This window comes from Plasmodium brasilianum (assembly GCF_023973825.1).
Source record: "Plasmodium brasilianum strain Bolivian I chromosome Unknown PB_00_06, whole genome shotgun sequence".
In the NCBI taxonomy this organism is placed as follows: domain Eukaryota; phylum Apicomplexa; class Aconoidasida; order Haemosporida; family Plasmodiidae; genus Plasmodium; species Plasmodium brasilianum.
Genome location: NW_027122933.1, coordinates 82,600 through 95,207, shown reverse-complemented (window position 1 = coordinate 95,207; position 12,608 = coordinate 82,600). Strand labels below are relative to the sequence as shown.

The following is a 12,608-nucleotide window of genomic DNA, read 5'->3' as shown; positions in this document are numbered from 1 at the left end:
TAATTATAAAGTAAAACTATATTATATTTTTTTCATATTATGCATTTTTATATCAGTTTACTACAATATATTCATAGTTACATAAACGGACAAAAAAGAGAAAAATAAAGAATTATTCATGTAAAAATATAAGCAAATCATCATAAGCTTGTACATCAAGCAGTTCTGGTAGATATATTAAAAGATATCTAGTAATTAGGACTTGTTCTCTTATTTAAGTTACCTTGTGTTAGTATAACCCATATAACGAAGTGAATTAGAATATGAGTATTTAAAAAATAATAAATTATAATTTATAAGTAATGTTATTTTATAAGAACAAAATAAAAGAAGGAAAAAGAAAAAATTCAAATTAAAATGAAAAAAACATATTTATAAATATCATACAACTAATGTGTGAAAGTTATAAAGTATTCAAATAGTAATGTTATAAAGAAATAAAAAAATACATAAACAAGAAAATAGATAAACATAAAAATTTTGTATGATATTATAAACTATATAACGTAAACGTAAATTAAATAAGTTTTCCTTAAATTAATAATACAAAATGACACATATTTTACATATGATAAAATTAACAATAAATTTTTATCAATAAATAGATTAGAATATATTGATAAATATTAGATATAAAGTAAAAAAATTTGAAGATTTAACATATTTTATTATAAATATATTTCTAAAACTATAAAAAAGTATAAATAGTGTTTTATAATTTATATTATAAGTAATTATAAATAATGTACTTATTATAAAATGTGATAAAAAAAATCATTGATTGATATCGTAAAGAGAAAATTGAATAATCAAATATTATGTACAATGATAAATTTGTTTTACAAAATTCCGTTATAGAATAATTATAAATGAAGTTAAATAATAAGAATAATATCATGAAAATATCTATATATATAATTTATACATTTCCTTTTTTTGTATATATAAAATAATAATTAGTGTTTATGTTTTTTGATATTATTCTTTACTTTTTGTTGTAAGGTTCCTTTTACTTAACAAATTACTATATTTAGATGTATTTTTATATAAACTAATATAAAAAATTTATAATAAAATAAAATGGACTTTATGATTATATATAATTTTTTTTAATTACTTTAGTATATAATAATTCACAAAAATATTCTGATAAAATTTATATTAACATAAGAAATATATTAATAATACATGAAATTTTTTTATTTTTATGTAGTATTCGAAATTATTATGGCAAGTTAAATAAGAATAAAATTTGTAACAAAATTAAAAATAAATAACACATGAAAATTAGTAATTGAATTCATATAATATTTAATATATGATTTTATATGACTTCTTAAAATATTAAATAAATTATAATATAAATATAATTATGACTACGTCATAAATAAAAATATAAATTGAAAGATGTAGATGTTTCTCTGTGAGCGGCATATATTTAAAAAATATTTTTTTATTCTGAAGATTTTAAGGAATGAATTTTTATAAATAATTTACAAAAATAAAGTATATATATCTATATGTATATAGTGGAATGCATTTTGTATTATATTTAAATTATAAACTCAAAAAGAAAATATTTGTCAAGGAATGACTAATGATAGTGAATGAGTGTAATAATGAAAATTTTTTATTATTGTTAAAATACAAAATATTTGTTTTAGAAAATAATAATATAAAATTTATTTTTTAATTTTTTTTACGTATTTTAGCAGAAAACTGTGCATAATTATAATATTACAAATTTATTTTATACACTATTTATTACATATATTATTATATGAACCATTTTTTTTTAGAGAAAATGAATGTAACGAAGTGCTAGAATGTTTTTATTGTGTATATGTAAATTTGAATAACTTTTTGATAAATTAATAAATTATATCATATATTATGTACAAAATAAAATAGAAACAAAAAAAGTTTACACATAAATATAATCTTTTATTTACTAATGAACAAATCAAAAAGTAAGTGACATTTAACATAATAAAAAAAAAAAATATAAATATGAGCATTTAATAAAATAAAGCTCCCATTAAATAAATGATTAATGAATGAATTTTTTTGAATATATGACATTATATGCGAGGATATTTTTGTTCTTATTAATATAATTTTGTCCATAATATTATTAGCGACTCTATATTAATTTTTTTAAAGATCATAATTTTTTTACAATTGAACATTCTTAGGAATACTTATATATATGTAACAATAATATAAACTATTTTGTAATTAAAAGTCGAAAATAATAATAAAAAAATATGTAATTCTAATAGCTAAGAGTAATCGGTATGTGTATATAGAACTGTTTGAAGAAATGAATAAAAATTAATTATATATGTAAGAGAGGTATCATAAAGATATATAATAATAAATTATATTACTAATGATATATTTAAAAATGTTAAAATTAGGGTTATGTAATAACATTAATGATAATGTAAAAATAATGTATTCTTATTGCAATATATACATAAGAAATAAAATTATATAATTTTAAACTAATAAAAAAGAAGTTATTAATATTTACAAAATATAATTTATTCAATGCAATATTTGTGATAGTTAAAGTTAATGCAGTTCTCCTTTTTTTGTATTATGATAAAAAATACAAAGGAATATTTATTGAATATATTAATTACTCCTTAAATTTAAAGTCAAAAATAGTTATAAACATTTCACAATAAAAGGAGGTATTAAGTAAATTATATTTTCTTAATGCTAATATATTTAAGGAATTTGTTTCATTATAAGCTTTTTTTTGATGAGTACAAACTATGAAAAGATGATTTTATCCTAATTTTATGTTAAATAGATTTATATCAATATTTCTAAATGTCACATATTAATGAAACGTTAAGAGTAATATAAATAAATATATCTTTAAATAATAAATTATATGTAACATCATATTATTTTCGTCATTTGATTAATATAATCATAATAATACAATATCTATTATTTATTGTAAATTTATAAAAATATTAATGAATAATCTTTAATATAAGTAATAATATGATGGTATATATATTAATATTTTTAATTAAAAACGTTTGAAAATAAATTTAACAATCATATTTTACTAATTATAAAAACATAATATTCCAATAAGGTGGTATAGAGAGATATTCGACGTAAATAGTATATATTAAAGAAATAACTCTTTATATATCGAGATAAATGTATATAAGATATATTTATTTTAATTTTTAATTCTAAGTTATAGAAATTTATACTATTAAATATTAAAATAATATTTAAATAAATAAATTTTTCTCAAAAACATGAAATGAATTTTAAGTTCAATACATATTTTCCTGATTTTTACATTTACAATGATATTATAAGTAACTTAACTAAGAGAGTAATTTATTAGGAAAATGCAACTATATATATATGAACATATCTAGTTGAATATGTTAGGTAAAAATTCCTTACATTAATTATGAAGAAACCATTTAATAAATAATATATTTTTAAGAATGTTAAATGATGAAATTGTATTCGTTCTTACATGTAATATCTTGCCATATGTATTTTAGGAGAAATATTAAATTTATGATATGTAATTATTATTTGTATCATTTTAATATAAGAACTAATTTAAAAATATTATAATTCCTTTTTTATTATTATATAAAATTATCTATTGTACTGATTACGTAACATATATAAGTGTTTCCATTACATAAGTATAATTATGTTATAATAAATTGTACTTTATAAAATTGTAAAAATGATTCCTACTAAATAATAAATTTTTACATTTTAGAACCTTTAATAAAACTTATGAAAATTATGATATATTATGTATTTTTATATATCATATATAAATAAATATGCTTTTAGAATGTTTTTTATTCCCCCATTTTGAATATTCCAAGATTGAAGACATGTCTTAAAATGCCCAGTGTACTACAGGTTTATAACTTTTTAAATTGAGAATTATGCATATTCAGTGGAATATTCTTTTTCTCATGAACTACGTTAATAAAATAAATATGAGAAATAAGGCTTTTCTAATTATGTACAATTTTTTTTTTTTTTTTTTTATTTACTCTAAGGAAAATTTTATACAAGCACTACCATCCAAAATTTATTATAGACAAAATTTTGAGAAAGAATTCGATTATTGCATGCAGTATGATAATACAAAATTTCTAGAAAAAAGAACTGAGATATATAAAAATGATAAAATTAAAAGTATTGCAGATAAGCTTATGAGGCCTTTGTGTTATGTGGCATTTAATAATGAAGGAGATGAATGTAATAAGAAATGTCATTATTTGTACTATTGGTTAGGAAATGAATTATTTAATAAATTAAAGGAAGATTCATTTCCAGAAGTTATTAAATTGCTTGAAGATGTTTCAAATGCTCTTCAGGGGCGTGATAAATGCAAATGTATTTTTTTTAAAAATATTAAAAAGGAAAACTTTGAAAAAATGAAGATTGTGCATGATTATTGTAAAGATTACGAGAATATTGAAAAAACCTTGGAACTGTATAAGAAAACATGTGATAGTAAATTTAATGATTATCTTGTTAAAGCTAATAGTGCTTATAATGAAATATATAATTGTACAGAAAATAATTCTGAACCATATTGTTCTGAACTTAAAAAGCATGTTCCTAGTTGCTTTAATGAAAAATTACCTCGTTTGAAATGTGAAATAAAGGAAGTTTCTGCACAAGAAAAAGGTTTAAGCCAATATAATACCAATTATCTTGACCCAAAATATGTAATTAATGTATCTGCCTTAAGTTCATCACAAATTTTTCTGTTCTTTGTTCTACCCTTTGTCGGCATTTTCTTCATTGGCTTCCTACTATATAAAGTAATTATTAATATAAAATATAAATTTAAATATTCTAATTTTCTACTATTTGTATTTTTTTAATAGATATATAAATGAAAATAACTATGAAATAATTATTATATAATCATCTTATATATATCATTTAAATAATAGTTTACTCCAATTTGGTCATGGATACAAACTCGAGTATTAAAGAGAAAATCAATTAGACGTAATTTTGATGATATGGATAAGCTAGAATTAATAGAATACGCATATGAAAAAAGAAAATCAAATGTAAGTAGAAGACAATTAAATGTAGGATATTATGCTACATGAGTAATCTTCTACGAAAAGAAAAGAATATATTGAATTTATATTAAGAATAATAATTTTAGCAAGAATACATGTCCATATAATCTTCTATTTAAAAAGCAAAAAAAAAAAAAAAAAAAAAAGAAAGCAAATACATAAAATAGAACGTATATACCGATAGACATTAAATCATGATATACAACTGATATTGCAATTTAACTTAATAAGAATACCTCAATGATATATTATCATTGTAAAAATGATTATTAATTAAAATACATAGAGAACTACAAATAACCAAAAATATGGAGTATTAAATTAGAAATTTCCGAATGTTTTGTTTTTCTAATTTATATATCATTAGTCAAATTAAAGTTAAAACTGAATTATAATATTCGAAGTTTTGGAGTTTATACAAATTAAATATTTTTTACATATAGATATTTAGTAGAAACTCATAATTTAAAGTAGTACAAAGCATATAGGGATAGTTTATTATATGCAAAAGTACATTGTAAATAATTGTTATTAATACATGAGAAAAATGTATCATGCGAAACATATTATATATTATATACCAATAGAAGTATAAATAGTAAACAATAAAATGAGTGATTATATATATTGTAAATTCTCCTATAAATAATATTAATATTGAAAATAGAAATAATTTCCGTGGATGAATTACTTTAAACATCTTTTTATATAAATATGTAAATATATGTTTTTATTGAGCTATTAATAATAATGAAAGAAGTCAAATGGGAAAAAAGATAAATATAATTTTAGTCTTTTTTTATTATAAATACTTCTATAAATAAGTATTGCATCTACAATATATATTTAAAATTTTTATAATAAGAAAAATTGCTATACAAAAATAGAAGAAATTGTGATAATTAAAAATATTTTATAAGACACCTTAGAAAAATGAGATTTGAGAATTTCATTGATAAAAATATTATTTTTAAATACAACACCGTAGATAAAGCTAATGCATAGAGTTACCAGTAATTAATGAAGTTTTTTTTTGTGTGATGTATAAAAGATATCCTACATAAAATAGTATATTATATAAAAATTAAGAATATTGTGTTATTTTTGTAATTTTATATTATATATATATAATTTCTTAAAAATATATAGTATATAGTCAAAATATAAATACACAACGAAACATATTTTGTATATTTATATAATGTATTATTAAATTCGTTGAAAAAATATTAAAACAAAAAACATAATATTATAAAGAATAATATGTATAAGAGCTATAATAAAAAAATAGTATAATTTAAACAAAGCGATGAGTTATTTAACTATCTATGGATGAGAGAAATAAAATGATAGTATAATTATTTTACAATTATATACAAAATTGTTGAAGTTTAAAATATATACTATCATAGGAAATATATAATGTAACATTAAAATATTAATGATACATAAAAATAACAAATGAAAAAATTATATTATACATAAATCTAATAATATATATAAATAAAATATATTAAATTTAACATAAATTCTGTAGTAAAAATAGTACGTAAAAGTAACAAGAGAAATAAAAATAGAGAAATAATAAAAGAATGTTCAATAAATATATACATCTTAGGCCTACAATTTGTTTTAATTTTTTTTAATAATTTATTTATTATAAAAGTAATTTTTTTAGGAAAGATCCTATACATTATATTTAGATGGTTAAAATCATATATTTAATATATAATATTTTTATAATTATCCCTGAAACTAAATGTAACAAGGGGAAAGGAATTAAAACTTACGAATACAAGAATTTCTTCTTTCAAAGTTATATTTTATAAAATATCAAACTTTTTTCATTTATATTGGTTGCATAAAAGTTACAATTTAATATATTATTTCGGGAGCATTTATGTTTAAATCCCGAATGCCATATTTTAATGTCCTTAACATTTTAAAGAAAAATGTCCATACATAAAATAATTTCCCAAGTTTTACAATATTTTTTATATTTAAAATTTCGTATTTTTAATTTACATTAAATTATAGTGCAAATTATTCTATATGATATTATGCTATTATAAATATTATATATTCCATTATGTTTTAATTAAAATATTAAACTATATTTTAAGTGAAAGTATTAATAATATATGAATTATATATATGATTTTTGATTAAATTTAGATACGATATTTTTACGTGATATTTAATTTTCTTATAAATGCTATTTTCTAAACACAAATTAACCTAAACGTTTAAGGATAATATTTTTATTGTAATAATGCGATTTCTATATATAAAAATGTGTTTCCTAGAATTTAAATAAGCTTATATATTCAACTTTTTTTTGCAAAAATATAATTCAAGCTAGAAAAAGTAAGATAAATATATGGATAAATGAAAGTAAAAAAGTCCACTACATTGCAAAAAAAAATTTTAGTATATTTCTTAATACTTTTTCTTTTTTTTTGTTATTAATAAACGTTATAACAATTTATTTAATTATATTCTTTTCTGTAAAAGGTATATATGTGCGTATAAAATAATTTAGTTTATGTTTTCATATACTCGTAAGAAATTTCAGAAATATTAGTATAAACATAATAAGCAGTAATAATATATGTAAAAGATCATTAATTTTTACTAATAAAATATATCACGAATAAATTAAGCGATGACTACATTAATGATAACATCAGTGAAGTTAAAGAATTTTTGATTTAATTTAGTTTTAAAGAAATTATTTGAATTTCTATGAATAAATAGACAACAAAAAAGATATTTATTTTTATGCGTGAAAAGATTAATAAAATGCATTACTTAACCAAGATTATTATGGTTTCAACACATTTTATGCATGTATTATACCATGTTTTTTTGTTTATTACATTTTATCTAAATATATTTGTTTAATTATAAAAAAAAAAGTAATTTTTGTGTGTAAAAACATGTTGTTTACAAATAGCCACGTAAACTAAATCTAATGAAAAATTATAAATTTCAGTGATTATTATAAAAATATAAAAAATAATTTAATATTATATTTTTTAAAACTATATATCTTTATAAATTATGTATTGTTTAACAGATTTTCTCTTCAAATATACTAAAAACCATAAGAAAAAGCATGTGTTATATTTAGTAAAACAGGGAAAATTTCGGAAAATATATATAATTTGAATTTATTAATATTTTTTTTTTATTGTTATATATACTAATATATTTTTTATCAATAATGTGTTCTTTTTCATAAATACATTATTTATATAATTAGAATAATTACTAGGAAAACTTAAAAATACTAATAATACTAGAAATACCTAGAATAATAATATATATCTATATTTTATACATGGTATGTTGTAAATAAATTCAAAACTTTCAACAAAAAAAAAAAGCTTGGTAAATTACTTTAATATGCAATTGAATTATACATTGTGAATATACATGAATTGATTGAAACTGTGTAATTTTACTTGAAGTTAATTTTTTATAGATAATGATAATTATATAATTTTATAGAATCCTTTTTCATATATATTTTTTTTTTTGGATTAGGTTTTAATATATGTATATGTATATTAATTTTATAAGAAACATATTAATAAAAATAAAAGAGGTATTTTTATATTGTTGGAAGTGTATAACCTAATGTTAATTTTTTCTTTATCGTACATATTAGAATTGTAGAGATTTATAACATGGAACAAAGTATTAAGTTTATCTTTTTTATTAAAATTTCAATGCTTATTCTTTTAAATTGGATATATCATTTTTACAGTGACATGGTAATTTAATCATTTTTGGAAGAATTTGTATTATTCATATCTTTATTATTTATTATTATTAATTATTTTTTTCTAGAATGCAATTTTTTATCAATTTATATATAAAATATTTACATTTTATTTTTTAGAGTAGGCATAACAAGTTCTTGGTTGAGAAGTATGGTTTTTTAAAAAATTAGATAAACGAATTTATCGATTATTAGTATTAAGTGAAAAGGGTATTTTGCAAATGCTGGAGATTTAGAATTAAAGATACCACATAATAAAAAAAAAGGAACGAAAAATTACTTACAATAGATAATGAAAAATGGGACAAGGAAAAAAAGGAAAAATTATATAGAAGCTTATTATATAAGGAAAAATTAATAAAGAGTCTTATGAAAAATAAATGTTCCATGTTAAATAAATCATATAACTATTATGAAAAAAAAATAATGAATGAAGTAAATGATAGAACTTTTTTTATATAAATGATGTAAATTAATAATAAGTATTATAAAAAATTAAAACGTAAAAAATACAGATTACGACTTTGCTTACTTTCAATATTGTTCATAGTAGTATTAATTTTATCTAAAGTAGATTTATCATTAGGGGAATTTAAAAGGACTGGTAATTTTTTAAATGAATTATGAGTTTTATTAGGATATAATAATGGAATACCATCCGAAACTAGTACATCTTCTCCGGAAGGTTTGCATGCTTTTTTTTCATCTACATGTCAATTGAAGAATTTTATAGGAATCAAGGTGTTTGGTATGATAATGTATTGTTAACCTATCTTAATATTGGGTATTACACTAATTCAAATAATTTTTTTCTATTATAAAAATGTTATAAAACGTAAAAAAATTAGATTCTTAGAAGAGTACCATGAGTGGTAAGGAATATGTTCATTTATGTAAATAATTTTTTAATGTTATGCACTACATGCAAAATCTTTAATAACATATTATATATAATAATAATTTTTTAAATTTTATATATGAATCTACATATGTGTTATTATATTTATAATTTAAGTGTAAAAAGGATATGTTTATATTTTTTTGTTGATGTGAATTTTTGAAAGTGTTTTAATTTTTAATTTAATGTGTTCTTTCTTGTGAATTAATTATTTTGGCTTAATATAAATATATATATATATATATATATATATTTTTCTGTTTATATAAAAATTTCAACGAAAAATAAATATTTGTACGCTAAGCTAAATACGCAAAATCACAATTAATATTATTTTATTTGAAAACATTTGTTAATTTATATTTTTACTATATATATTAGTGTTTTATATTTTTTATCATTATATAGTATAAAATTAATATTTTTTAAGGTTATTATGAAAAAGAATTATTACTTTTAAATTAACAAATAACGCGTCTTATTTTGTACATAACGAAAGAAAATGATTATATTTAATGTATTAATATTTTTTTTTTTTTTTAATTATAATATAACATCTTAAACGTTTTTTTCTTTGTTAATTTCTCAATATATTCACCGAAAAAATAATATTTAAAAAAAAAAAAAATAGAATATGATAAAATAAAATTTAGGATTTTTACATGAATTTTTTGTGAATGTTATAATATTATAATCGTCATTATTTGGTTTACCCCACATATTTAGCAGAAATAATTGAGAAGAAAACTTTTATTAACGCATATATTATTAATAATAGAATTTTTATTTATTGTATTCATTGTTTTATGTGTAGCTGTAAAATTATTTAACTGAAAATACATTTTTGTAAGAGACCAAACAACAACTAATATATTAGCTTTAGAATTGTCAATGCAAAAGTTTCCTAAATAATATATCATGGTAAATAATATGGTTACACTTTCTTTTTTATAATTTACCTATAATAACCAGTATATTATTATTATAAGTAAATTTATAGTATTTGCAATATTTTTGAATTATACAATAGGATGAAATATTCATATACTAATTTTACTGTTCTCTTATTTTTTATTTTTGTAATATATTAATAACGCTTCTAATATATATATGTAGATAAAAAATGAAAAAATTAAAGTGAATAATTTAAAAAATTTCCATTTAGAAATAATGGTACAAATTAAATTTAATTAAGAATTATATTTTTTAAAAATATGACACAAAGGTAAAGAATAAGTTTTTATTTACTTTTTAAATATATATAATTTTCCGTACATTGAATGGTACGTTATAAATTGAACATTCTAGATATATTATAAACCATATGGTAATGTTACTTTTTATATGATTACTGAAAAGTGTGTTATATTTTACAAAACTAAAAAAGTTGTAAATTGTATTGGACATTTCGTTAATTATTACAATTATTGTACAGTTGTAATAATTAATATTTTTTAAAGTAAATAACATGTTTTTCGAAAGTATAATATCTCAGAAATTACAATTAATAGTGGTAAAACATTAGTCACACTAGAAATTATTATCCTAATATATAAAATATAGAAATAGATCTATATTTTATATGTTTTAGGCTGTTAGTTAAATGAATATTTCTTAATATTAATATATATTGTATATTTTTTCATTATATTGAAATGTTTTTATGAAAAAACATGTAATCACTCGACTATATTAAATAAATAACTTATATATTTTGAATATTTATGAATGAATTAAAATTATAGTGCTTTATTTAAAGTTATTTTCTTATACATAATGTAAATATTAATAATTTATAATATTTTATTAAAGGAATTTAATTTTGATTCGAACTGTCAAATGAATTTCATATATACACATATATATTATTATCTTTCTATGAAGAAATAATATACAAAAATTGAAAATATATATGTAGTACTATTTTACGTTGAATATATTATACTTATTATAGATGTAATTCTTTCTGAATGTATAAAAAATTTTGGAAAACTTTATGATGGAACAAAAAATTCTATTCTTATTTATTAAAATTACTACATTTATCTTGTTATATTGGATATGTCACATTACAATAACATGGGTATTATAATATTATCCAAAGACATTTGTATTATTAATATTGTAATTATTTATTTTCATTAATGATTCTTTTAGTTTGAGAATATTTTTGTATTTAAGTAAGAAATATTTTTATTTCTGCTTCTTTTTAGAGCTCGTTAAATAATAATTTGGATGAAGAATACAATCTTTGTAAAATATTAAATACAAGAAATAATCGATTATTAGCAAAATGTAAACAGGATAAAGATTGAATTATTGAAAATTTTAAAGAAGTAATGCCAAACAATAAAGTGAAAAAATAAAAATATATATCTAACAATAAAAAATGATCCAAAAAAAAAATACAAACCTTCATCTACAAATTCATTATATATTGAGGAATACGGTAAGATTATTGAAAAAACTATGTGTTATAACTGAAACAAAAAAATGTTACGATTATGAAAAAAAAATATTTAAAGAACTTGATTATGAGGATTACGTTAAAAACGTGAACATAATTGATGATAAAAAATATAAAAAAGTAGTACGTAGAAAACATAGAATAAAAATTGCTTTACTTTTGTTATTTTCCTTTGTACTGATACCACCCATGTTAGATCATTCATTAGAGAAAATTGCAGAAGGTGAGTTTTTGGGTCTATTAAACTTATTATATTCAACTTCATCTGGTGAACATATATTTGTATATGGGGTAGAGGGGCTTCTGATGATATTGATAAACATAAGTGGATGTAATTAA

General features: G+C 18.2%; 1 protein-coding gene and 1 pseudogene across 2 annotated transcripts; both read left to right on the top strand.

The window, feature by feature from the left end:
• Positions 1 to 3,295: 3,295 nt before the first annotated feature.
• Positions 3,296 to 5,144, top strand: MKS88_000206 (PIR protein; the record flags this gene model as incomplete). The annotated part of the gene is made up of 4 exons (XM_067219292.1): positions 3,296 to 3,370; positions 3,898 to 3,927; positions 4,071 to 4,844; positions 4,980 to 5,144. The coding sequence occupies 4 exons, from the start codon at positions 3,296 to 3,298 to the stop codon at positions 5,142 to 5,144; spliced, it is 1,044 nt and encodes a 347-aa protein (XP_067070379.1).
• A 6,657-nt stretch (positions 5,145 to 11,801) lies between these two features.
• MKS88_000205 lies at positions 11,802 to 12,608 on the top strand (annotated as a pseudogene). The gene is made up of 3 exons: positions 11,802 to 11,885; positions 12,016 to 12,097; positions 12,328 to 12,605. Coding segments are annotated over exons 1-3 (444 nt in total).